Here is a 27,877-nt window from a genome sequence, read left to right on the forward strand (position 1 = left end):
TTGAAATTAATAATTCAATTTATTAAAGTTCTACAGCTTTACAACCCTGGTGCCAGAGAGGGCCCTGGGCAGTGATGGCAAGGTCAGCCTGGCGGCCCCTTCACCACATCCACCTGGAGCTCCCATTGGCTGCAGCCCGTGCCTGGGCAGTGGGAGTTCCTGATGGCAGCTGGTGGCAGAGGTATTAAGGTGGCACATACAGCTCTGTCAGTTTACAGAATAGTCCCGTGGGGTAGAGTCCAAGTCCATGACTTGGGGACAAAGGCTGGTGGCCCTGCCAGGGACAGGCTCTCTAATCAGCTCTGCCCTGACTGTCACCTTGGCTTGCAGCCAGCTGGCAGGGTAAGAAGGGCTCTAGGTTCCACTGACAGGCACACAGCCCTTTTCTGGAACAGGTGTGGGTGCCACCCTCTCCCACCTGCCCTGGGAACTGCGCATGTGGCACCTGAAGATGAGATCCCAGAGAGGAAGGAGCCGCTGTTGCCAACCCTGCGAGGGGTCTCCCCAAATCCCTCAGCGCTGTCCACGATGGCACAGAACACTGCCCCAGAGTGCCCGGGTTGAAGGGGATGGGCCTCCTCTGACAGTGCAAGGGGCCTGCCTGGCCGTGGGCCCCACAGGGCAGCCATGGCTGGCATACTGCAGGCAGCTGAGTCCTGGCACCAAGTGAAGGGAGCTAAGGCACAGCAGGGGCGCTGACGGATGTGACCATGCACTGCTCGCCTGACAGGAAGCAGCACTCAATAAATCTGCATTTTTAACCAGCTCGGAAACAGTATCTGCATTTTTAAAAAAGTTTCCCTGAATGGTCTTGAGAGCATCAAAAAAGTTTTCAAATATAAAACAGGAAAATTACAAGTGTAGTAAAAACACTGAGTATTATTTCTTTCACAGAAACCGTCATGAGGCTTGAGGGGAGGGTGGGGACCCCGGCCTCACACCCAGAGCCGCAGCTCTCCGGCCTCTGCACAGCAGCCAACTACAAACTCTGCTCACGGTTTTGAACCGAGAGATCCAGTCTGTCGGGAGGGAGGGAGGGGTGTAATGACCTGTCCAGCACAGACCGGATCAACAGCACAGCTGCCCAGCAGCGAGGCCTGGCTATGGGTGTGTGTTCCTGGCTGGCCAGTATAAACCAGCCTTTATTAGCGCCACAGGAGCTGGTGGACCAAGACTTGAAAACATATAATTAACCATGCTTTTTAAATAAAGCTGCAACGTGAGAGCTGTGATTCTGAATTGGAAGGGGGGAGGTTATCTTCCCAAATGCACAAGTCCATCAACACTAGATACATAGAAATCACACCCAGAATACAGAATGATGGGATAGCAGGTGTGCCAGACTTTGGCCTGGCAGGAACAGAGCTTCCTTGGTCCACAAAACTCGCTCTCTATTACTCACCATGGACCTACAGTTCTAAAATCAGATGGACACACTGGCCCAGGGCACCCAGGCCGTTGGCCTAGATGCTAGACTCCACAGCCTCCGTTTGCAGAGCTTGGCACGGCAGGCAGAGAGTGTCTCGCAGGAAGAATGGGCGCCGGAGCTCACTGGAGGATGAAGCCTGGCTGGTGCGGGGCCAGCCGTGGAGGGGGTCTCTGGGGCAGGGCTGGCGGGTATGGTGACACCAACTGTGCAGAGAATCCTTGCTGAGGCGGGAGGCCCACCCTGGGGGGCAGAGGTGGGCACTGTAATCCTGGGTATGGAGAAGCCTGTCCTGAGCCCATGGCAGCCGTGAACGGGGTGGCTACGTGTCCTGCAGGCGCTGGAGGTGGAGGTGGGGGGATGCGCCGAGGCACAACAGAAGGGAGCCCAGTGGCCTCCAGAGAGGGGTAGGCCAGGGGAGTGGCAGTTAATGGCTCAGGCACCCTGGGTGGCACTGGGGCCCCGGCTTGTGGGAGCCTCTGTCCCTTCAGCACCAGCTCCTGGAGTTTCTCTACTTTCACACGTCGCACGTGTGCCAGCTTCCGCTTGCTCTGGTAGACATCAATGAAGGCATCTAGAGGAAGCTCTCCATCCAGAAACTTCTCTGCCATGTTCTACAAGAAGCAGGAGAAACCTGGTTACAAGACGTCAACTGTTGGGAAGAAAGCTCCCTTCAGAGTCCAGGCAAAGGGAAAGAGGTTCTCAGTTCCCTCCTGGAAATATGCCCCGGCGCTGTCTGCTGCCATGGGCTCCCAGCTGCAGACCCGGAGGTGAGCCTGGGTCTGGGGGATGCTGGCAGGAGCCATCACTAACCCGAGTCACAGGAAGATGAGGCGGGTGGTCCTGATGCTGGTTCCACCCTCCAGAACTGCAACAGACAGATGATAGGCCTGGCAAGGCCTTGCCTTACGACTATGCAGTCCTGACTGCCAGCTCTCTACTCCAGAGAGACGACTACTGTCCCCTATTTTCCACCTGGCTGTACTCAGACCAAATGACTCACCCTGGACAGCATCAGCAGCAGAGAACTCTGCTTGTGGCTATCAGGGCCCACCAAGCCTAACGGTTAGTCAGACCAGCACAGCCTGACCTGAGCAACGTGCACGGGTTCTGACTCATTTCCTCCCTGACAAGGCTCCGGCCATGTTTCAGTCAGCCATGTCTGGAAAGCTCTGCAGCGACCAGTGACTGACTCACTGGCCACAGCATGGCCCCAGCCACGGGCCTCTGAGATGGGCGGAGCAGCAGGCACACTCTCATCAGGTTCAGTCACCACTGACTCAACAAGGTGACCTGGAAATGCAGCCGGAGGCACCCACTAAGGTCACCCAGCCTTACCTCAGTGTCTTCCTCAATCTTGGCCCCTTCTGCTTGAAGAAGCGCTAACAGAGTCTCCAAGGAAGCACTGTTTGACTGTTTATCTGGGAAAAGCAAAAAATATGATGGCATGAGGTAGCACATCCCACCCCACCAAGAAGTTTCCTCTGCTAGAGAAAGTAACTACATTTTTAACTAGAAAGGCGACAGGAGCCAACTTCCAGGACCTGAAAGTGAAACCTCAAATACACCAGAGAGAAGGCAGGGGACAAGTTCCAGAAGGCAGAGCAGGCCAGCACAGGATCATACCCGAAGCCATCCACTCACTGTAAGATACAATCTCACCAAACCGGCCAGGCGGCCAAACCCCTGAAACCTCCTCCTGCAGCTGCGGGCCTCTGGGACACTCAAAGGAGGGCTCCTAGTTTTTCTCTTATCAGGGTTCCAATTTCCAGTGATAACTTAACCTAGCACACACTCAAGCCTTAGGGTCTTACATTAAAAAACACACAAGGGGCTGGAGAGATGGCTCAGAGGTTAAGAGCTCTTTCTACCCCTCCAGAGAACCTGGGTTCAGTTCCTAGTACCCATGTCAGGTAACATATTCACACAGACACCTACTGTTTTTTGGAAACAGGGTCTCTTTGTATAGCTTTGGAGCCTATCCTGGCACTTGCTCTGTAGACCAGGCTGGCCTTGAACTCACAGAGATCTGCCTGCCTCTGCCTCCCGAGTGCTAGGATTAAAGGCAATGAACCATCACACCTGGATCCCCGAGTCTTCCTACCCCTTTATTTTTATGTGCACTGGTGTTTTGTTTGCATGTTTGTCTGTGTGAGGGTGTCAGACCCTGAAGTTACAGACAGCCGTGAGCCGCTGTGTGGATGCTGAAGTGACCCCGGGTCCTCTGGAAGAGCAGCAGTGCACTTCGCCTATGAGCATCTCTCCAGCCCTAAGGCCTCTTGGTCTCATGTCCCGTGACGTGCTGAGTGTGCGCTGCTTTCTTCACAACTGCAATCCCAGCACTTGGGGGGTAGAAGCAGGAAGGCTGTCCATGGCTAGGGTTCATGTCCAACAAGGGCTGCATGAGACACTGTTCTAACACACACGCACACACTTGCGCACGCACTCGGTCCCTCTGTGCCGTGACATCTCAGCACGACGTTGTGGCGGTAAGGCTCTTTGGCCATTTTAGCCACACACACTGAAGCTCTGGCTGATCTGTGATTCAGAAGGCTGCCTTTCCTCTATGCTCTGGAGCAGGGTTAGTACTCAGTTTAGATAGGGGCTCTTCCCTAAGCCAGCAGGGCGATTTATATATAAACTATTGCTTGTTACAGCAGAGTCATTGTCATGACCTGAGATTTGTTCATGTTATTTTCCTGGTAAGGTATTGCTTGAACTATGTATCATCCTTCAACTCTTTTTTTTTTTTTTTTTTTTTTTTTTTTTTTTTGGAGACAGGTTTTATCTGTGTAGCCTCTGTAGATCAGGCTGGCCTCAAACTTACAGAGATCCATCTACCTCTGTCTCCTGAGAGATAGGATTAAAGGTATATGCCACCACACACCACCCAGCCTTTCTTCAACTTGTCGGTCTCAAAAGATCGCCTGGGAAGTTACCTAGCTTGGTCTTCTTTATCTGATAGGCCTCAAAGAGAACCTGGAGTTCCTGGTATTTTTGGGTCAGGCGAGCTTTCCGAGCATCCAGTTGGGGCTGGTACAAAAGGTTTTCCTCCGCCAGGCTCCGGTTGCTAGCCAGCGTCATCTCTTTGTTAAGCTGAACAGTCTGTGTCTGCAAGAAACACACAGGCTGGTGAGACCCACTGTGTGCTCCCCACAAAGGCCACATCCTCCCAGGCCCCACCCTGCTCCCCAGATGGCTCCACGTGCTGGGCAGACACAGCCAAGCAGACTCCTGGCCCTCCGCCTTCTTGTGGGTGCTCTCCCCATTCAAAGGGTAAGGCCCACTTCCTTCCCCATGGTTCTGCAGAGCTTGGGCTTCAATGGCTGCACTGTGACGTGCGCTCGGTACAGCTGCCGCCGGGCTGCCAGAAGCAGACAGCTGGGAAGGCGCAGGGCTGGGCTGTCCGGAGCAAGCTCCTGCTGCTGCAGAGGAAACCAGGGCCACTTTATCAGAGGGGTCTAAGTTGGCAGGATGTCAATGTGTGCTTCATCGTCAGCCTCAGATCAAAGAAGCCCAGCCGGCAGAGAGAGAATGTGTTTACAGTGACCGCTTCTCCCATCTCTCCCACGCCCGCCAGCAGCTCTCCTGGGTCGTCCCCTTTAGCAAAGCCAACCAAAGGGAAAAGGCTGACTGTGCCCGTCAAGGGCTCCCTCACTGACTCAAGGCCCTCTGGCTGACAGATATCGAAAGCTGGCCGTGCAGACCTTGCGGTGGGAGGTCTGTGAAATGGTTAAGGACAAAGCGTGGCCACAGTCTGTTCAAAGAGAAAAACAAGAAGCAAATACATCTGCCCTCTAGTTCCCCATTTCCTCGCCCGTGACATGCTTCCTCTACACGGCCTGCCTACTTTCTGCGTGTTAAGTCCAACCCCTCACCAAGGCGACATGTCTGCATCTCTTCCAGCAGCTATTCAACCGCACCCAGCCATCTATTTTCCCTTTAATATTTTCTGCTGCCCCACCCAGGCTATTCTTGCTAGGACTTCCTTCCTGTCCATGCTCTGTATGTAGTCCTCTGCTCCCCATCTCCCACCAGGTACACGGTGCCTAGCACACACACGTGCGGGACACACACAGTAGACACGGGGAACTCCCAGAACAAAGGAAAAGCCCTTGAGTACCGGATCCCTGGTCACCACACAGGAGGCATTTGTTTAGCAGACACAGAGGCAGAGAGCTAGGACCACAGGTCCTAAAGACCACACTCCTCCAAAATCAGAGAGGACCCCAATCACAAAGCCACTTGACTCCCCGGCTCAACACTGTAAAACACGAGCCAGCAGCATCCCCAAGGCTGGTGGCATAGAGACACTTTATCTCTCTCTGATGTTTAAGCAAGCAGGGAGAATGCGCCAGTGGAAGGCAGTGCTTTAAGGAGGGTCTCTGGGAAGCAGGTAGGGCTCCTGTGCCTCAGGTACCCCGGAAGCACCCTGAGCTCTCTGTGGGCTCTGTGTACTGATGGCCACGTGAGTCTTTCCTTCCATTGTTAAGCTGTTGGGAAGAAAAAACAAAAATAAACCGTGTACATCCACTCTGGCACTTCTTGTAAAACTAAACATGGAAATATCATTTGACCCAGAAACTGTACTCCTGGGCATCCATCCAGAGAAACAAAAGCTGGTGCTCGCACTCGCGAACACACACCCACACACCCACACACACCCCTACCTCTGCACTTGAATTTCCCAGTAGATTTGTTTAAAATAATCCAAAACCTGAAGCATGAGAGCAGTCAGTGTGACACATCCACACTGTGGAATACTATTCAGCAATGAAAAGGGTGAGCGAACTTATACACGAAACAACTCAAATAAACCCCAGGGAATCACAAGGAGTGAAAAAAGCCGACTCTGAGGGCCATGCATCCTATGATCCCTCAGGCGCAGTAGTGACACACATCACAATGGAGAGGTGTGAGGTTTGTGATGGAGAAGGAGGGCTGTGAGTAGTCGCCTCTGATTGGGGACAGAAGTCGCTATTCTGTATCCTGTCGGATCAGGCTGTGAGATTCTCCCACTGGGGGATGAGGTGAAGGGACACCGGGGCTGTGTCTTATGTGTAGCACTTGAATCTGTAGTTGGTCATAAGCAAACGAGCTGTTGTGGGTCTTTCTTTCCTCCCACTGGTGTTGCCTCAAGAGTGGCAGGGGCCACATTCAAGGCCAAGGTGAGGACCAGGACATGGCTTCCAGGTCTGCGGCCCTGTACTGTTACTCTTTTGTTTGCTGTTTTGAGACAGGGTCTCACTGTGTAGGCCAGACTGGCCACAAACTCACAATTGTCCTGCTCCAGCTTCCCAAGCCTGGAGATCACGACACCACGAACCACAATAAGCCATGCGGCTTGTACAGGTCAATACTGAAACTGTAATTTTTTGTTCTGTAAGCATTTGCTGAAAAGTCACCATCTTCCAGGCCTAAGGTGAGCAGAGAAAACTCAGAGAACAGAAACACTCCTAAGGAAACCGGCGTCAATGGAATGGTGGCATCTGCCCTCTCTGTAAGGCCACTCTTGCCCCTTCCCCGCCGGCTGGGCCTGTTCTTCACACTGTGGGGGCTCAGAGGGCCTGACCATTCTAAACTCACAGCCACACTCGCTCTTTCAACAGTAAGAAACGCCTCTTGCTCACTAAGAGTCTCAAAACCCAAGCTGCAGGATGGTACTTGACACAACAGGCCCCAGCACACGGGGACCACTCAGTGAAATCTGCTGATCCACCAGTGGGCACCTTCCCCCTTATAGAACAAACCAAAAATCATCTGAGGCCAATTCCCAATTGCAGAACAAGGCTGGAGATCCAGAGTGCTTGCTGGTTAATCGTGTGCAAGGCCCTGGGTTTCACATCTGCCATCAAACAATGCAATGGGTAACAAAATATGGAGTAGGAAAAAGTGAGCTCTTGTCAAGGGACTCAGGGCATTGTACTGCGAAACTCTGTGTGCCTGCTGAGCTCTCTAAGAATGTCACTTGAGTCTAAGCCTATCTGGGAGCATGTGCGGTCACACACTGTGGGTAGTTTCCAAGGCAGAATGTCCCTAGAAGTTCTTAGCAGAAGCAACACAGTGGACTCAGGGTCATGACGCGGGCGTGGGAAAGGTACCATTCAAGCACTCGCCTCAGCGTCTTAGAGGGAGCTGAGAGGCCCAGTGCCTATGGGCTGGTCACAGCTCAGTAGCGGGGCGCCTGCCTAGCACGATGAAGCTCCAGGCATACACACACCCTAAATCCAGACCAACCACCTACCAACCGACTGTCTGGAGGGGACCCAGGCAAGGACACTTTTCCAAACTCTCAGAGGATCCCAACATTGGGCTAAGCTGACACACACCACTTTCGTTCTCTATAAAATGCAAATACAAAAATATCCTGTTCCCACAGGGAACCATCAAGATCACTTGCCCTACATAGCACCAAGTCCTGGTAGAAAACACAAGGAAGCCTGTACTAAAAACAAGACAATCATCTTACAGGACTCTATGCCAAAGCCACCCACCAATAAAAGAAGCCAAACAAACTCCCAATGATGTCAGGCAGGCTGTTAAACTGGCTGTATTTTTTTATTTACCCTTTGGGCCAGCTGACGTTTTTTTTTTTTTTTTATGTGAACAAATAACAGCAAATCTAAGTGGCCGCCCAGAGGATGCCCCCCCCCCCAGCCTCCAGGAGGGCAATGGCAGCAAGGACAAGGGTTGGGAGTGCTGTGGGCAGGTAGACCTTTTTTATTGTTTTTCAAGACAGCGTTTCTCTGTGACTTTGGAGGCTGTCCTGGAACTAGCTCTTGTAGACCAGGCTGGTCTCGAACTCACAGAGATCCGCCTGCCTCTACCTCCCGAGTGCTGGGATTAAAGGTGTGTGCCTGGCGTCCTTCTTTTCTTAGCTTTTGTAAGAAAGCTGGATGGAGGGACAGGGAAGCTCAGCAGGACCACCCCGGCCCAGTAACGGATATGAGAGTGCAGGGAAGGCCACTTCGGCAAATGTCAGGCATAAAAGAATCCAAGTTGTTCCCATCCCCAGCCTCATGGCAGGGACGGCAGGACACATGCGAACTGAGACCAGCAGGGGCCAGGCCCCTTGATCTTTTCCCATGGCCCATCCTTTTCTTAACCATAAAGAAATCTTTTCAGGAAATCATTTCTCTGTGGTGAAGAACCATTTCTGTAAATGTTCTCAGTTTCACTTCAGCTTCCTTCCCTCCTATAGGAAAATGATCGATGTGTGACACATTCACCAGGGCCCCATTTGCATGGCGACTTCTGCCCATGAACTTGAGGCAGGCTGTCTAGGACACTTCTGGGTTAGTTCCCATGGCCCTGCTGGAATCAGTTCACTTTCAAACTCTTTCTACTTTGAACTTCCACTTGATATTTTTTTTAATCACTTGATTCGTTTTGACAGTCATACAACTCAGAGAAAAAAGTCATTTCCTTACAATAAACAAACACAACACCCCCCTTTTGATGTTATCACAAACAGAAGGCAGATGCCCTGGGAAATAAAGTGCCTCCCTTTAAAAATGGAGAGGTGGGGATGGCAGCTGGAGAGACAGACAGCCCGGCAGGTAAAGAGCCTGAGGATGGGTTCAGGCCCCCAGTGCCCACATAGGAGCACTTCTGTCACAGGCTGCAACTGCAGAGCTGGGGTGAGACGCAGGCAGACCCTGGCCAGCCAGGCCAGCCAATAGGTGAGCTCTGCATTCAATGAGAGACCTTGTCTCAAAAGATAAGGGGGAAGAGTGAAAAACCAGCTCACACATGCGCATACATGACACACAGAAAGTAACTGACTGAGACGAGGAGACTATCAGGAAATAAACTGCAAGAGGAAGCAGATGTAAGCTCCCCTCTGCCCATGCAACACTCAGATGTGAGACTCCCTGAAGCCCTACTGGCTATGGCCACGTCAAAGGCTTGAGTTTATAGCGGACACTGTCCAAATCAGCTACTTCTCCAATGTGAAACTGTGACTCAAGCCGACCAGGGTCTGGCTCCCTAATCTGTAATTATAACTGTCTTCCTAAATGCTCCCGCGTCCAAACTTTTTTTCATGGAAAACTACTCCTGGCAGTCCCTGACTACCTTTTTACACCTCAGCATGACAAATCAGATGGCACTGCTGAACCACACAAGCAATCATGACAAACAATGGAAATTCTCTCTCTGTGCAGCCCTGGCTGTCCTGAACTCTTTGTAGACCAGGCTGGCCTTGAATCCAGAGATCCACCTGCCTCTGCCTCCCAAGTGCTGGGATTAAAAGTGTGCGTCACCAACGCCACCACCCAGCTGGAAATTTGCTTTTTGTTTTTTGAGACAGGGTTTCTCTGTGCAGCCCTGGCTGTCCTGGAACTCGCTGTAGACGAGGCTGGCCTCCCAGTGCTGGCAGTGTGCTACCACAGCCGGGTGGGCATTTTCAACAGCACTGATATCTGTCACATGGTGCTGTTGAGCACTGGGGATCGGGCTGGGTTCTAACCCAGGTCACCTCTGGCCACTCTCTGCAGGCCTAATGTATGCACAAGGTATACAATCTTGCTGTATTTAACAGGCAACATGTTACTGGGAAATAAGTGAAGTCCCACACCTGGCAGATAGGACACTCCCCACCAGATTTATTCATGTGACCCCAAGGTCCCCACTGTCTTGCCCACACCTCTACCAAGCTTGGCAATGGCTCTATGGCTCTGAGCTGCCTTTGCCTAAACTGCGAAGCCCCACCCTAAACTAGACCCTCACCCTCAACGCTCCCTGCCACCTCATCTAGTGAAATAATTGTGGCCACAACCCAGGGAGCTGGCCGTAACAAGTGAAAGATGCAAAGAATGATGTTTTCCTGGATTCTTCTAGACCCTCCAGGGACCACAGGCACATCATGCCAGGCCCCTGGCCCCTGGACTGTACCACATTTTGAGATCACAGTGCGGTGGTGGTCTGTTACAGCAGCCACAGGGCAGTACACAGTGCTGGCATGTTCTACTGACCTCAAAGTCAACTGACTGGGCTATGCACCTGTGATCTCCCTTTCTTGTCTCATCCTCTGACTCCACAATGGGAACCAAAGATGGCAGGAGTCACAGCAGGTCAACCAGGCCCTCTCCCTCACACTGTGCCCCCTTCCAGACTTGTCCTCCCAGAGGAATTTCAGCACTTCCCTTTGCCATCAGGACCCCCTCCCCCCATCCAGTGTGCCTTGTCTGGCCAGAAGCCTGCTTTCCCTATGCAGTGAGGCCATCCAAGCTCATGGTCACCATCTGACAAGGTCACTCTGGGACATTCAGCCCCTTCCGAGCAGAACTATAAGCCCTATGTGGTGTGTCCTGTGTGATCCCAACACTCCAGATACAGGAGGATAGCTGCAAGTTCAAGGGCAGGCAGAACTACAGAGCTAGACCCTGTCTTAAAGCAACAAAACTAAACAAAAGCATAGAACCACATCCATGCAGCGCGCGCACACACACACAGACACACACACACAGACACACACACACACACACACAGAGACACACACACACAGACACACACACAGACACACACACACACAGACACACACACACACAGACACACACAGGCACACAGACACACACACACAGACACACACACACAGACACACACACACACACAGACACACACACACACACACAGACACACACACACACACACAGAGCGCCACCAGCTCCTCTGAAGGGTGGAGTTTTTAATTGTCTGCATAGTTTTGGTGCCATTATAGACTCTTATTAGCTTGTTACCACAGCAGTTGGCGGTCGCCTATCATCCTGGCTTGCCACAGCAACCAGCACAGCTACAAGTAAAGGGAAAATAAGATTATGACGATGATTGTCAAGGCAGACCCCAGCACACAAGACACCTCAGACACGAGGTGGCTTGGCGCACCCTCTCCAGCTCAGCTCAATGGGTATGTGTGACAGCTCTGAGGCCACTATAATTTACCCACTTATTAAAAAACCAGAAGCTTCACGGGGTCCCAGCCCTAAACAAAGAACTGAATAACGACTGCTGGGAGGAGAACCAGCCTCCTGCAGGGACGGACACCCTTACTGGTTGCCTTACAGTGGTCAGCGTTGACACACACACACAAAACAGAAACGCATACAGATAAAGTACGCAACAATAACAACCAAAGAAAAAGAGCTGTGGGTGAGGGAGGGGATTGGAGGGAAGGGACCTGGGAGGGGCTAGAGGGAGGAAAGGGAAGAGGGAGAAGAAAGTGTAATTCTATTTTAACTGAAAGTGTATTAAAAAATAACCACAAGCCATTGCTCATCCTGGTCTAACAGCATGCTCTAACACAGTAACTGGTCACTCATTCATTAGCTCATTCCCTCATTCCTTCGAGAAAGACACAGAATGCACATCTAAGAGCAGACGATGATCTGGAAGCAACCCAGACCTCCAGAGTCTTGTGGTCAAGGCTCTGCTAGTCGGGCACTGCAAGTCCAGGCACGCCTCTTGTCACTAGCAGCTTGGGCCTTCGAACAACAGCACAGTGCCCAGGTGAACGCCTTGGGAGATGGAGGGGAAACCATCCTCACTGTGCTCACCACATTTTGATATGTGCTAACATCTATTTGGGTTCCGTGCCCTGCTCTGGTGCTGTTGGGGATTTTGGCTGAGTGTGTACCATCCACTTCCAAGTTCTAACAGTCACCTAGAATTCACTAAAGTCTTTAACTTTTTTTGTTATTTCCATGCACAAAGCAGCTACAGAGTATGATGCAGCCACACGTAAACTGACCCAGGTTCCGGTCAACATTTTAAACACTTTTTGTTTGTGTAAAGGGCTGGATACTGAAGCCTGCGAGGATTGGCTGAATTCTGTAGAGCTTTTTGCCTTATGTGATCACATGAAACACAATTTACATAGGAACAACATGGTATTCCCCTCCCCTTTCACCTTTCTAAAGACAACTTTTGAACCAGGCGTGGTGGTTCATACTTGTAATCCCAGCACTCAGAGGCTGAGACCGGAGGACGATCAACGTCTGGGGATTGCTCGGTTACAGTGTGAGATTCTCTGTCTCAAAAGACCAGAAGAAACACCACCAACTTCTGGGAGGGAGTTGGCATTCTAGAACACCCTAAAGCTGTCCAGTTAGTGACCACATAGTCACTTGACTTTTGCCACTTCAGATAAATTTAAAGCTCTGTAATACAATGATGAGGAGACAAAGCTTAAGTTTTGTTTCACCATACCATTCACAGCAAAGGGTTGAGACTGCACGGAGTCCTTAAACACTGAAGGCTTGCAGATCAAGCAGTAGAGAAAGCGGTGCCCATGCTCTGCACATTAACTGCTGCTGCTTTCACCAGGCTACATGTGGTCTGTCTCACCCAGTCATCTGAATGCCGATCACAGGGTGGCAGGCTCAATGCTGCAGGTTTCCTTTAAACTGTGTACATTCGTGTGTCTCTGTGTGGGCTGTGTATGAGTGAGTGCTGGTGCTGGGGCAGGGCTTACACACAGCTGGGCCAGACTCAGGCCGCCTGCGGGAGCTGTGTGCGCTCTTAACCTAACCGCAGAGTCATCTCTCCAGCCACATGAGGCTATTATTTTTATATTGCATATTATGAGTGTGCATGAGCATAAGTGAAGTCAGAAGACAACTGTGGGAGCTGGTTCTCTTCTTCTGTATCATCAAACTCAGAGGGTCATAAGACTTAGTGACAGTCACCTTATCCCTCCGAGACATCTTGCTGGCCCTGTGGTTATTAAGAAGCTCAAGTTCATCTCCCATTCAGAAAGAGTTAACTATCGGCAGATGCCAGTCCCGAGGTGACTTTGGCCTCCAGGGGAGCCCTCCATGGGTCTGTTGCAGGCTTATTTCAGTTTGGATTTCCCTCAGCTTTTACTGAGAAGAACCTAACAGCTGCAGAGTCAGGCCGCTTAACACAGTGACAAAAGGGAAGATCTGACGGTGCAGAACATTACGAAACTGTCCTAAAATACAACTGTCCCGGGGGCTGTGTGAAACCATCTCCAAGACTACAGCCCACTCAGGAAGGAACTCACCAGCTGCTTACCAAAAACTCCAACTCGGCAGGGAACTAAGGGTTCCTGGGTGGTGCTGGCGCACAACTTTGATCACAGCACTCAGGAGGCAGAGGCAGGTGGATCTCTGTGAGTTCAAGGCCAGTCTGTCTACAGAGTGAGCTCCAGGACAGTCAGAACGTCATAGAGAGACGCTGTCTCAAAGGAAAACACACACAAAAGGACCAGAGGTTTCCGATCACTTTGCTTTTTTTTGTTTATTTGCTTTAAGTGAGGATGTCAAATGTCTTCTTGCTGGGATGGAAGCTGTTTTCTCAGAAAGGAAAAGAGCAGGTAATGGCCTCTAAACTCAGTCCTGTCCGTCTGCATGGAGCTGGTCATCAGGCTAAAGATCAGGATGCCACGAACTTGAAGAACAAGAGGTCACAGAAACTCAAATGTTGAGGCTTGAAAATAATCAGACCCACCTGATGTTGGTGGTGCACGCCTTTAATCCCAGCACTTGGGAGGCAGAAGCAGGTGGATCTCTGAGTTCGAGACCAGCCTGGTCTACAAGACTAGTTCCAGGACAGCCTCTAAAGCCACAGAGAAACCCTGTCTCGGGAACACCCCCACCCAAAAAAAAAAAAGAAAAAGAAAAAGAAAAAAGAAAATAACCAGACCCGTCCCAGAGAAGAAATGAAGTGGACTCTGGAACACACAGTTTGCCAGTGTCCTCATTCTGACAGGATGACACACCAGGGCTTGACGTTTCCTAGAAGACTTCCTAACATCTAGATAAAATGGACCACCCACACTGATCACGATGCTATAAACTGCCCTTGTCCCTGGGTTCTCCAAAAGTGAGTGTGTGTGTGTGTGTGTGTGTGTGAGTGTGTGTGTGTGTGTGTGTGTGTGTGTGTGTGTGTGTGTACCACTTTCCTAGACCACTGAATTCCAACTTCTGCTGCTAAACCTGGGAATTCTGTCCAGAACCAGAACCAGTCAGCCGTTGGTTAAGGGCAGTTTGGTTAAAGCACCCTCACGCTACACATAGGTTGTTTGTTTTCTTTGAGACAGCTCTCACTACGTAGTCTAGGCCGGCCTCATACGCACAGTGCTCCCTTCCCCTGACTCAGGAGAGTGGGATAACAGGCGTGCACTGGTAACCATTTTAAAGGCAGGAATGTGCCCATTTTTTTTCTTCATTTAAGACAAAGGTTTGAGCTGGGCGGTGGGGGCACACACCTGTAAACCCAGCACTCGGGAGGCAGAGGCAGGTGGAGCTCTGCAAGTTTGAGGCCAGCCTGGTCTACAGAGTGAGTTCCAGGACAGCCAGGGCTACACAGAGAAACGCTGTCTGGGGTGGGAGGTACCACATCCCTCTAACCAAATGAAAACTCAGGCACTCGACAAGCACTGTGAGAGCAGAATCCTGGAATTCTCCGATTTGTTCTCGGCCTAGTCCACACTTTATTCACCATTGAGGTTCTGTTTTTTTTCCTGGTGAAATACTTTGTATTAGCTCTTTCTAAAGCCCTTCCTCCTTCCACTCACCGTTCATCAGCATAGTTACTAAGCACATAATCCAGAGAGGCCTGGCAGCAAGCCCAGTTGGCCCTTGGTCAGCATGTGGCTGCTCAGAGAGCAGCAGAAATGCCAGGCTCACCATGAGGACAGGTGAAGAAGGGTGTCACACTTTTTATTTAAGTAGGTTTTGGAGACAGGGAGTTTCTACATAACCCTGGCTGTCTTGAATTCATTACATAGACCAGGGTGACCTCAAACTCACAGGGTACCTCTTGCCTCTGCTTACCAAGTCCTGGGATTAAAGGCGTGTGCCACCACATCTGGCTGTATTTACTCACTCACTCACTCACCCACCCACCCACCCACCTATCTAGCCATCCTAAATAAGATGTCACTGAACTGCTGCTGGTCTTTAACTTCTGAGTTCAAATGGTCTCCCTGCATCAGTAGTTGGGATGATAGCACATGCCTGCTCAGGCCCTTTTAAAACTGTTAGTGCACACACGCAAACAGAAATGCAATGGGATGGGCACATCACAGTGGCATGAGACATGCCATGGGGGATACGCACCAGGTGAGGTACAACTTAAGGAACTTAGTCCTTGCACCACGTCAACCGCCGTCACCCACTGAGCCATCTCGCTGGCCCCTCAGTCACTGTCATGGATGGCAAAGACCAATGTAGAATTGCTGGGAAACTTAGTGAAGTGGAAACATCTCAGCCTATAGCTTCTGTGGTGGTTTTGTTTGACTTTTGAGACAGGGTCTCTCTGTGTAACAGCCCTGGCTGTACTAGAACTCGCTCTGTAGACCAGGCCGGCCTGAGTGTTGGGATTAAAGGCGTGTGCCACCACCACCTGGTTACGTCTGTGATAATTTAAAAATGAAAACTTTCCTCTTCCCTGTCTACCCTTCAAAAAGATTCAACTTACTAAAATGTCTAAAGGCCAATCTTTTCATTTCTTTATCCCCTTTGTGGGGGCAGATCTCCCCATGCTATCCAGGGTGGTCTTAAACTACTAGGCTCAAGTGACCCTCCTCTCTCGGCCTCTCCAGTAGCTGGGACTAAGAGGGCATGCCACTGCACGCCCCGGAACCTGGGTTTTCTTAGTGGTTTCTGTTTAGGACCAACCACCAAAGCTCCCAGGTTTCTCAAGGCCTCACTGGCTTTCGTTCCTGTTTCCTCCTGCCCACAACTTCAAAAGATTCATGTGGGGGTGTTTTCCTGCTTAGTCTCTATAAAGCTCAAGTAAGAAGACGGCAGCCTACCCTGCTGAACTGTGGGTTTATGCTGATTGAGACTGTCTTTTGATGACTTTGCTCTTATCTTTAATATGTATCTTGATGTGACCTTTCTGATTACTCTCACTTCAGTATGAGAAAATCCTATTTGAATCTAGACTTTGGATTTTTTTGTGTTTGTTTGTTTGTTTGTTTAAGACAGGGTTTTTCTGTGTAGTCCTGGCTTTGTTAGAACTCACTTTGTAGATCAGGCCTGTCTCTAACAGAGATCTACCTGCCTCTGCCTCCCAAGTGCTGGGATTAAACGCGTGCGCCGCTACCATCGCCCAGTCTTGTAGGAAGTTTTTTAAAGAGAGTTAAAAAGAGACTCTTGACTAATCTATTTTTCTCTATATAATCTATAATCTATTATATATAATGTATAATCTATTATACATAATCAAACTATAATCTATTGCTCTCTAGATTGTTCAACTTAAGTTTCTTAACAAAAATCTAATTATTTCATATGGGGAACCAGATGCCTAAGGCCGTCCTGACTCCTGACATCCACCACAGTAACAAAACACCCGAGTTAGCCAGCTATGAAGGGGTGCTTTGTTCTAGCTCCCCTTTGTGTGTGTCTAGTCTCTAACAGGGCTTACCCACTGCTTCAGGACTCTGGCAGTGGGGAGGGGGACCAGATGGCAATGGCAGGGAGCAGGGCTGGGGTGGGGTGGGGGAAACAGACAGACATACACATGACATGACACAAAAAACTTTACCTCGTGGCCAGGAAACAGAGGAGCCTTTGGGGTCACACCCTCAATGATTTAAAGACCAGGTCCTCTGCAGTAAGTGTTCTAACAACTGAGTCATCACTGAAGTCCCAAGACTAATCCATTGTAAAGCAAATAAAAAGGAAAAAGCTAAATGTCTCTTAACACAATTCAAAGATGTTAATTACAAATTTTATGATGGGGGCACCTGAATATCCAGGAATACATAAATTAGGATAAAGACATAAGATGTCAAGTAGCCATTAAAATCATGTTTTGATGGCTTGAACTCCAAGCCCTGGACCCATATGGTGACAGGAGAGAACAGTTCCTTGAAGGTATACCCTAACTGAGTTTGATTGGCTGGGTCAGAAAGAACAAACAGAAGCTACTTCCCTCCTGAAACAGAGGCTCCTCCATGCCACAGAACTCATCAGGGACACCCCACAACTAACTACTGTGCTGCCACTGATATTCCAGGGCCCTTAGGCTGTTGCAGCAGATGGCATTTATTCCACAGTAGGCCCCAGGGACCCAGGAGTCTACTATAATCAGAAAATGAGGATACTGTACACAGGTGCACAGCCTCCAGAACTTCATCTCACATCCTACTAACCCCCAAGGTGTCCCCCCACCCCCCCAAAGAAACAAAGCAGCCCATCCCCAGTCCATTAACCATCGTTTCCCCAACTCTATTTGCTGAGAGCTGTGTAATCACCACCAAGAATTAAGATTCCAGGAATTAATGCCTGAAGGGAAATGTTTGTCAGCTCAAACGGCCCCACACTGCTGTGTTAACTACAGAAGGGCCTTTTCAATTCACTGTTTTATTACCGTCAGGTACCACGTTAGCTTATACAGTCTATCTTATTTAATCCCCAGGATAACTAAATCGGATGCCTTTTTCCTTTTCTTTTTTCCCAGGCTGGCAACAATCTCGCTGTATAGTTGAGGATGGTCTTGAATGCCTGATCCTCCTGCCCCCAGCTCTCAAGTGCTAGGACCACACAGAGCCTCCACACTGTGTGTCTGGTGCTGGAAATTAAATCCATACTATCTGAACTATAGCCCCCTTTATACAAAACAGCTCCCTTTCTTTTGTTAAATAAAAGGTCTCAACTATGTCACCCTGTCTAGCCTTAACTCATACCCACTACCTGAGCTTTTCACAGCTGGGTAACGGGTAGATGCCACAGCACCAGTTTTAGGATGCTATTGCTGATACCACCACCATGTTAACAGTAAGGAAACAAGCATTTGGGAGTTTTCTTGCTCCCCAAATCTTGTCTTAATCTTCCCCTTCCTACCACACATGGTGGCTATCTATACCTGTAGTCCTAGTACTTCTGACACTGAGGCAGGAAGGTCACCAGTTTCAGGCCAGCCTGGGCTACATAGCAAGACACTGTCATCCTCCTCACTGCCACTAAAAGTCAATGCAAACATGTATACGTATGGTTGATTTTCCAATTTTTGTAGTTTTTATAACTTACGCTGCCTTTCTTCCTGTCATTTTCTTGCTGAACACACACACACACACACACACACACACCTACTAGCTTTGCACTATGTCCCTCTATAATGTGAGACCGACAGACACACATGACCAGTTCACTATTAATTCCTTTCGGGCAAAACAAGACCCAGGGGGCTCCGCTGGAGTGCAGTCTCCGGCTCTGAAGCCCACTATTTTGGCTGCTGCTCCAGGTTCAGTTTTATCTTTCAGCTTCCTAACTGATCTCCATGCTCCCTGATCTTACCCACCTCTAAATCATCCCCCACACCCACACCCACACCAGAGTCATTTCCATAAATGTCAAGGGCAGCCAACCACAACACTCCCTGGCTTAAATCCTGTAGTGGTTCTCTGGAGGATCAGGCCAAGCTCCTTACCCTGGTGGCCTATGAGGCCATCTGGTGCCGGCCTGCCTCTCCAGTGTCACCCCTCAGCCCCGATCCCTCTAGCCACACTAGTATATCACTGTGCATGCCTCTCCTGTCCTCCCCAGGCCCTAGATCCCACTCCCTTATTACCTGGTTAACTCTACCTCAACTCTGAATCACAGCTCATGAGTCACTGTTCCTCCAGGATACACTCTCTGATGACCCTCCCCCCATGCCCCAAAGGCTTCCTGGGTCTCCTCTGGCCAGGGTGTGTTAAATTCTAGCACTTGTGGATTTAGCTCCACATATACCAGCATGATGCTAAAAGATGAAAACCTAGGCTGAGGGTCCAGTTTGATGGTGGAGCACCCGGCTCATACGTGGAAGGCACTGGGCTCTACCCCAGCCCCACAAAAAAGAAAAGGGAAGAAAGGAAAAGAAAACTGTGCCTATACTAGTTTCACATGCCCAGCATAGCACACTATACATTCTCCATGACAGAGTGAATGAATAAACCTCCTTGAACTCAGCTATGTCCACACCAATGAAAACGGCTGTCTGTAGGCAAACATTAATTGGCACCCACTGTGTCCCTCCGATATGCTAGGCACTGAACTATGGACATGAGCAAAATCTCAAGAGGCCATTCGTCAACCCTTGGAGATAACAAAAGCTTTGATTTAAAAGAATTACATGGCCAGCCAGATGGCTTAGCATGTGAACATGCCAACAACCTGACCTCAGTGGGACTTACATGGTAGAAAAACAAAACAAAACCTCCCACTAGCTGCCCTCTTAACTTCCATACAGGCACACACATAATGAAACGTACAGTGTTTTAAGAAACCAAGAAATAACAATGAATGAAGAAAGGAATAAGAAGCCAAGAACTATCAGAGATGGTGATGCACATCTTCAATCTCAGCACTCAGGAGGCAGAGGCAGGAATGTGGGTTTGGAACCAGACTGGTCTACAAAAGGACCTCGAAGTTGACGCAAGACACCCCAGACCAAGTTCTCAGCACAATGGAGATTTATTTCCTCAGAGAGACAAAGGGCAGGGAATAAGAGACAAAGGCAGGAGAGAGAGAGGTCCAGAGAGAAGGGAAGAGAAACAGGGAGAGGGGAGGAAGGGGCAAGGGAGAAGGGAGGGATATTTGCCCAGAGGGACAAAGTACTCTTTGGCTAGAGAAGGCTTGGCAGTTAATAAAGGAAAAAGGGGAAACCCTGTGTTAGGATGAGGTGTTTAAGTTAATTAGGATATGTTAAGTTAAATGGGCATGTTAATTAGGATAGCCAAAGAGGGCTTTTTTTTTTTTCTTTCCATTTTTCAAGACAGGGTTTCTCTGTATTGCTTTGGAGCCTGTCCTGGAACTCACTCTGTAGCCCAGACTGGCCTCGAACTCACAGAGATCCCCCTGCCTCTGCCTCCCAAGTGCTGGGATTAAAAGGAGTGCGCCACCAACACCCGGCCAAAGAGGGCTTTTGATTGCTGGACTTCAACGTTTTTTTTTTTTTGAGACAGGGTTTCTCTGTATTGCTTTGGAGACTGTCCTGGAACTTGCTCTCTAGACCAGACTGGCCTCGAACTCACAGAGATCCACCTGCCTCGGCCTCCTGCCTGTACCGCCTGGCGGACTTCAACACTTTGATAGCTGGACCTTGGTGGTCAGCCTTAAGGAGAAGTGGCCAAATAAGGGAATAGACCTTGATGGCAACTTTAGGAATATAATCTAGCTGGGCAATGGTGGTGCATGCCTTTAATCCCAGCACTCCAGAGGCAGAGACAAGCAGATCTCTGTGAGTTCCAGGCCAGCCTGGTCTAGAGAGCGAGTTCCAGGACAGCCAGGGCTACACAAAGAAACCCTGTCTCGAAAAACAAAACAAACAAAAAGAATGTAATCTAACGGTTTAGCAAGGAAGAGGGAATGGGAGAGAACAATAAAAGCAAAACCTGTCAGCAACATGTTTGCTATATTCAGGCCTGCTAGAGCCCTTTGGTCTACACAGCAAGTTCCAGACCAACTGAGGCTGCTTAGTGAGAGTCCTGTAACCCAGAGACAACAGAGCCGAGTGCATCACATCTGGAATTCCATTCTTCCTCATGCAGAAGTAAGTTCTACAGGAAACTTTGTCTCCGCCTTTGTCCTGCCCTCTGGTAAAGATGGCCCTCCCAGGTGACAGCCAAGAGGGAAACAGCCAAATACAACTCCAGCCTCAGCATGTTATGGGCGCCAGTGGCTGCTGAGCCTTTGCAGATAACCTTGCACCGTGTGCTTGGCATAAATCCCCATGGCAACGTCCACCACAAATACTGCAATAAGGACCTCATGAATAACACAGCTGGCCTTCCTTAGCCCAGGGGCACAGCCATGGCAGATCAAGTTCAGTCATCCTAGTTCTCCTTCAGGGGTCACTGAGTTCCAGGTTCTTCTCCCAGGTATTCGACGGCACCTCCTTGTTCCTGATGATACACTACCTACCTAGCAGTCATTTAAACCTTAATCCCCCTGATTTCCAAACACTCAAGGAAGGTGGAAGTCAGAACCCCATGGAGATGTTCTGGGAAGCTCCAGTGCCACACACACTCCCTCCTGTCCTCGAGGTGCCCTGCTGGAACCCCACATTCCAACAGGACCTCATTTCTCCCTTTCCACCCACAGGAGCCCCTCTCCCACATGCAATCCACTTGAAGCCAAGCCACTGCTCACGGCGGCGCTGATGGGACACCCCAGTGGCATGATGTTGAGGCCAGTGTGGAGCAAGGCCATAGGGAAGTGGCCAGCTTATACAACGGGTATCGAATGCCACAGATGACACAAATGAAGAAGCTGAGGGACAAGGGTCATGTCTGTGGCTGAGGAAGCAGGGAGAGCTCTGCGGGGAAGTAGATGCTCAGGTAAGACAAGAGGTCGTGAGGCTGGCCTGGCTCAGACCTGATCTCTTTTGTTTTTAGGGACAGTCTCCCCACATTGGAGCTCAGTCTGGTCTCAAATTTGTGACAATCCACCGGCTTCAATCTGTCAATTGAGAAAAGCTCTAAGAAGCGGGGGATAAGCCTCTAGGGAACACTCCTGGGTCACACAAAACCTTCAAGGCAGGCACCGCCACTCTGCCTAAAGGTTGAGAAAACTGAATTGCAGACTTTAAGAATTTAAAGGCAGTCACCCAGTCTCACAACTCTTAACTATCATCTTCCCACAAAACTGTAATACTACTATTTAAAAAAGAAAAAAGCCAGGCGTGATGACCCAACATCTTTAATCCCAGGCCCCAGGATCTCTGTGAGTTTGAGGCCAGCCTGGCCTTTTTAGTCAGTCTCAGGACAGCCAGGGCTACAGAGCGTGACCCCACTGTACGACCTCAGCAAGTTCAAATCTTAGTTTCTAAAAACCCACGTCCCAGCGGCAGTGAGTGATTCAGCCTGTGTGTTCTGAAGGAGTCCCAGGTGAGCGTTCCATTTCAGCGAGCCACTATGACAGTAGCTGCTGTCACACACAGGCCTGACGGGAGCGGCTTCTTCAGACCAGGCTTCTTTACTTCCCACAGGACACCCAGCATTTCTGTGTGCGGCCACTTTCATTCCACAGGGACAAAGCTAAGGGATCTGAATCGGCTGTGAGATCGTTAGCTGCATTTCCTTAGAAGACACGGGGAGAAGTGTACCAAGAGGTCCGGTGTGCTTGCCTAATCCCCCAAGCAACCGTTCCTTTTATGGGAGTGCCTTGCCAGTCAACGGGGTTCATGAGGACAGATAAAGGCACATTCCACTGCTGTGTAAAAATAAGTTAAAGAAAGAAAGGCGGCCGGTAAGACAGTTTAAGGCAATGGTTCTCAACCTTCCGAACCCTGTGACCCTTTAATATAGTTCCTGTTGTGGTGACTCCCAACCATAAAATTATTTTCACTGCTTCTCCATAACTGTAATTCTGCTACTGTTGTGAATTGTAATGTAAACATCTGTTTTCCCATGGTCTTAGCCACAACCCCTGTGAAAGGATCTTTCAACCTCCAGAGAGGTCATGACCTACAGGTTGAGAACCACTGGTTTAGGTGGTGAAGGCCCTTGTTGCACTAACCTGAGTTTAAGCCCTCCATCCTCTAGAGGAAGGAAAGAATGTATTCCTCAAAGTTTTCTGACCCCCAACTTGTCCAGTACCCACTTTTACTCAAAAAATTCAACCAACTGTGGTAGCGCACACCTTTGATCCAGCACTTGGAAGGCAGAGGCAGGTGGATCTATGGGCCAGCCTGGTCTTCAGAGAGAGTTCCAGGACAGCCAGGGCTACGTAGAGAGACCCTGTGTCACCTATACAAACATAATCCCCACCCCCCCAAAAAGATGAAAAGGCCCCACTAACGATGTCTGCATTTAGGGAGCAGCATAATGGACAGGAGAGACAGGAAAAGAGAGAACACACAGGGCCCCAGAGCGCCTACAGCCCCGACATCATTTTAACGTCCCGAGCTGTGCTAAAACTCACACACTGCAATTAAAATAGTGTAATCGAACACAATGCCCATTGCAGTTAAGTGAGTGCCTTCAACAAACCACACTTTACAGCAGCCACAAAATATCCCCTCAGGCTGGGCGAAGCCTCACTCTGCAATTTAAAACACTTCCTTCTGCCAGTTTAAAAGAGAGAGAAAGCTTTCATTTCAGCCTATGAGATTGTGTGCCCAGAAAGGCCCAGTCCACTCCCTGATGGATGCTTCCTAGAGTCACTGAGTCACACAACCCTTTCGTCTGAAAGTAGTAAAATGTTTTCTAGGGTGGCATCAATTAGTCTTTCAGAAAGAGAACCCCAGGTATTTACCCTCTCTCCCCGTGTACACATACATATGTGCATAGGCACACACGGCAGCATGCATACGAGGGCGTGGAGGCCAGAGGAAACCCTCCGGTGTTCCACCTCAGGTGGACCTTGTCTCCAAGGGTGCAGTCCACCTTGTATGAGACAGGCCTGCAGTTCACCCGTTCGGTCAGACTGACTGGCTAATGTGCCCCAGGGATCCTCCTGTCTCCCCATCCTGGGGATCCAAATGGGTGACAAATGTTCGTCAGAATTCCTGGTTTTTTACAAGGGTTCTGGGGATTGAATGCAGGTCTTCATGTACCCAGGGCAGGTGCCTTACCAACAGAGCTATCATTCCTGTCCCAGCAACTACTCTTTATTGAATGCTGAACACGAACCATAGCTGTGTTAGGTGTTTAAAACTCACCATCTCACCTGACCCTTATCAACACACTGTCCTTCCCAAGAGCTGTTCAAAGAGGTGCAGTGACCAGTCTCCAGTCACACAGCACAAAAGCAGCCAAGTCCAATCCCAAATGCTCCTTAGCACACTTTATCATAAATGCCCCACTTGGAAACACTTCCTCATAAATACTCCATTTGGTCAACACTGAATGGTTCACGGCATATTCTCTTCAAACCATCCCCAAACAAACAAATTCATGATGTTGCCAAGTGAGGGAAACAACTAGGGATTGCAACCAGATATTTTGTTTCCTTGTTTTAAAAGCCTGACACCTTCAAAAAACAAATTACTGCGGGGTAACTTCAGTAACACTATGTGGTCTACACAGGTGGGGTCCATTGGGCTTCAGTATTTCCATATGGTACTATGGTTAGAAGGATACTTTTACTAAAAAAAATAAATAAATCCTGCTAGATTAATCTGCCTCTTTCCTCCTCTAACAATCTCTGGGTTTTAGCTGGGGGATGAGGGTGGGGTGGTGGCACATGCCTTTAAACCCAGGCAAGAGGCTGGCAGATCTGTGTGTCTGTGGTCAGCCTGGTCTACAAAGGAAGTTCGAGGACAGTCAGAGCAGTTACACTGAGAAACTCTGTCTCAAAAAACAAAACAACACAACAACAACAATCTCAAAATTTTTAGGGAGAGAGCACAAGAGAGCCTAGAGTCACCCACCAGCAGGCTGTTTGACTCCCCTCCACCAATCCCTCTGCTAAATAGCAGTTTATTTTATTAAATGTTCCACCTACAGAGTTCCAGTAGCTGTTCTGACAGAAACAGAATAGTCACATACAGCAAAGTAGCAGCTTGCAGGCAGGGTCACATACTGAGAAGCATGCCTATCATTTTATTATTAAACTAGAAAGACACTCAGCTGGCGGCCAACAAAACGTCTCCCAGAAACTGCCCAGAAGCAAAGCAAGGATTGTCCTTTCTTGGGCAGACACGGAATTCTCATTCAGTGGAGAAAGATAGATTTTTGTCTCTTATTCTCTGAAATGGAAAGTGCCACATGGATACCACAAACTGGGTAAATTGCATCTCGGAGCAGCGTTCATTGCCAAGCTGCAAAGCCCTGAATACAAGGGGTGTATTAATGGAAAGACTGATACCATCTTACTACAGTGGCCTCTCTGTAGAGGCAGACAATGATCTGTTGAGGGTTTTCCAGGGATTCTGAATGTACAACCTTCTTACAAGCCCCCTTGGAAGGGGGCTGGCTGGGTGCTGAATCCCTCTTCGGAAAGCCAGCCAAAAGCCCCTTACACCAGCTTCTGGCAGGAGAAACTAGGCACTGCGGGTATAGGGAAGCTCAGACTTCCCAGACAAAGGAGGTAGGTGGGCCAGGGAGAGCAGGATCAGACAGCCCCAGACTCAGCACATCGGAGTCAGGACCAGGTGGGAGAAGGGAAACGGGAAGTACTGCAAGGGCAAAGTCGCTCAGAGCAAACCACAGGAGAGGTGTGGAGGAAGAGAACCAGAAACATGGGCGGGCGCATGCCTTCCAGAGGCTGGGCAGGCCCTGGACTATAGAGAGGGGGTCAGCAGTCAACTCCCGGCCCCCATTTACTCTGTTGCCAGAAGCAATTTAAGGAACCCAAAGAGGTGGGCAGACAACTGTGGGGGCACAGCCAATTATACTAGAATTCCCTCCAGCCTTTCTTTCCACGAATGCCGGGGTGCCTGGGGAAAGGGATCCTCCTGTTACCCAGACCGTTCACAGAACAAGCAAAGGAAGGGGACTCTTGAGCCAACTCTGCTAGGGCCTCCTGCACGGGAAAGGGGCACTTGGGGAGCCGGCAGTCACTGGGCCCCTTCCCACCTCACCCTGGCTGTCTGTGGCCTGGAGCCTCTGAACTTCGAGGACCCTTCTCAGAATCCCAAACTAGACTCAGGCAGCTACAGATCTCTGCTACCCACACGCCCATCCAGGAACCATCCGTCAACACCGGCTAGTTGCCAGACCCGACCCGCTCCAGTGCCCCTACGACTTTCCAACCTTTCCCCTCGAAGCGTTTCCAAATCCGTGCCTAATCTACCTGCCTTGGTCCCCTGGAGTCCTTGGGAGACTCAACTGCAGTCCCCTCCACAGCTACCCACCCAATCTCAGCGCCCTCACTCCCTCTCGCGGCGCCAGCCTCCGCCCCAAAGACCCCATGTCCCGGTCCTAGGATCTGACCCCTGCCTCGAGCCGGCCTGGGGCCCTCAGCGCCCCCAATCCTCGCCTCAGGGCCCCACTCTGGATGCCAGCGCGCCGTCCCAGCACCCCCCTCGCCCGGTCCCAAGGCGGGCGCTCACCTCCTCCATCCCCCGCACCATGTCGCCGAGCTGCTCGTCGTCCTCCAGCAGTTCGTGCAGCTGCATTAGGGACAGCCCCGCGAAGCGCGACTCGCTCGCGGCGCCCGCCATCCCGCCACTCGGCCGCCCGCCGCCGCCGCCGCCGCCACTCGGGCCGCCAGGCTCCGCCGACCGGAAGCGCCGCCCTCAAGCCCCACCCCTTCGCGGGGGGGGGGCGTGACGCCAGCGCTGGGTGTGACGTCATCGGCGCGCGAGAGCGCCGCCCGGGTCGGAGGCTTCTGAGGAGAAGCGAGAGGGGACTTTGAGGGCTTAGTGACGGTGTCCGCACGGTCATGATGTCACAGCGGTGAAGGTGAGACTGTCGTGAGGTCATAAGAGCACCCCCACCTCGGGGGGATAAAAAGGCAGGACTCAAAAGAGCAAGCAGGCTGGGCTTGGTGGCTCTCGCCTTCAATCCCTGCGCTTGTGAGTTCGAGACCAGCCAGGTCTACCTAGTGAGACCCTGCTTCAAAAACAAACAAACAAAAATAATAAAAACAAAAAGCAAATATTGAGAAGAGCCTTTAATCCCAGCACTCGGGAGGCAGAGGCTGGCGGATCTCTGTGAGTTCGAAGCCTCCAAAACAATACAGAGAAACCCTGTCTCGTAAAAAAACAAAGGTATATCTATATATTGAGAAGAAATCGTTAAGGCCTGAGTCGAGACTGAATCCCAGAGACCTGAAGGAGGAGATTGAGTGGGAAACACTTGCAGATGCCATCCGCTCCCTTGGAATTTAGTACAGTGTTAGGTACTGAGTATAGAATTAAAAAAAAAAAAAGTGTGTGTGTCCTGTGAGTGCAGTGCCCTCTGAGGCCTGAAGATGGCGTCCCATCCCCTGCTGACCTCTCCCATCCACATTTTATCTTTTCAATTTGATGGGAGAGGGGTTCGAGTCAAGATTTCTCTGTGTAGCTTTGGAGCCTGTTCTGGAAAGCGCTCTTGTAGACCAGGTTGGTCTCGAACTCACAGAAATCCGCCTGCCTCTGCCTAAGCAGGATCTCACTGTAGCCCAGGCTGACAAACTCACAGAAGTCCTCCTGTGGCACCCTCTGAAATGCTGGGATCGCAGACACGAACCACTGTGCCTAACTGAGTGTGCAGTTCCGAATAAAACAGGACACCCCGCCTGCATATAGCTGACGGGGGACCCCAAACAGTCATTAGTGTTATATACCCCAGGAACTCAAAAAACAGTGGTACCAAAATAAGAACATTGTGAGAAAGAACTTATCTAGAAGGAGCAGCTGAGGAGATCAGAAGAAGGGACAAACCCATCGCCATTCCCGTGGGAAGCTCAAGCAGCAGGTCTAGCGTGTGTGAAGACCCTGAGGCAGGACAGGCTTGGGACAGTTCATGAATGGGAGGGAAGTATTTCTGGAGCATCATAAACAGGGACATGTGGATGCCCTTTGACCGTGCCCACACATCCAGGCGAACCAAGCGAGGCCCTTGCAGAG

General features: G+C 50.3%; 1 protein-coding gene and 1 long non-coding RNA gene across 3 annotated transcripts in view; one reads left to right on the forward strand and one right to left on the reverse strand.

Annotated features, from left to right (window-relative positions):
* Vps37b (VPS37B subunit of ESCRT-I) lies at positions 1-26,530 on the reverse strand. The gene is made up of 4 exons (XM_005080628.4): positions 26,378-26,530; positions 4,366-4,537; positions 2,765-2,847; positions 1-2,040 (listed from the first exon to the last, which is right to left on the reverse strand). The coding sequence occupies exons 1-4, from the start codon at positions 26,486-26,488 to the stop codon at positions 1,549-1,551; spliced, it is 858 nt and encodes a 285-aa protein (XP_005080685.1). The 5' UTR covers positions 26,489-26,530; the 3' UTR covers positions 1-1,548.
* The window catches only part of LOC121133926, a 34,153-nt gene continuing 32,787 nt past the window's right edge, over positions 26,512-27,877 (forward strand). The window contains exon 1 of one of the 2 annotated variants that reach the window (XR_005870942.1): positions 26,512-26,729. This is a non-coding gene — a long non-coding RNA (uncharacterized LOC121133926). The remainder of the gene's footprint in view (positions 26,730-27,877) is intronic. The other variant, XR_005870941.1, reaches the window with a different exon arrangement.

Source organism: Mesocricetus auratus, unplaced genomic scaffold (genome assembly GCF_017639785.1).
Source record: "Mesocricetus auratus isolate SY011 unplaced genomic scaffold, BCM_Maur_2.0 Super-Scaffold_100025, whole genome shotgun sequence".
Classification (NCBI taxonomy): Eukaryota; Metazoa; Chordata; class Mammalia; order Rodentia; family Cricetidae; genus Mesocricetus; species Mesocricetus auratus.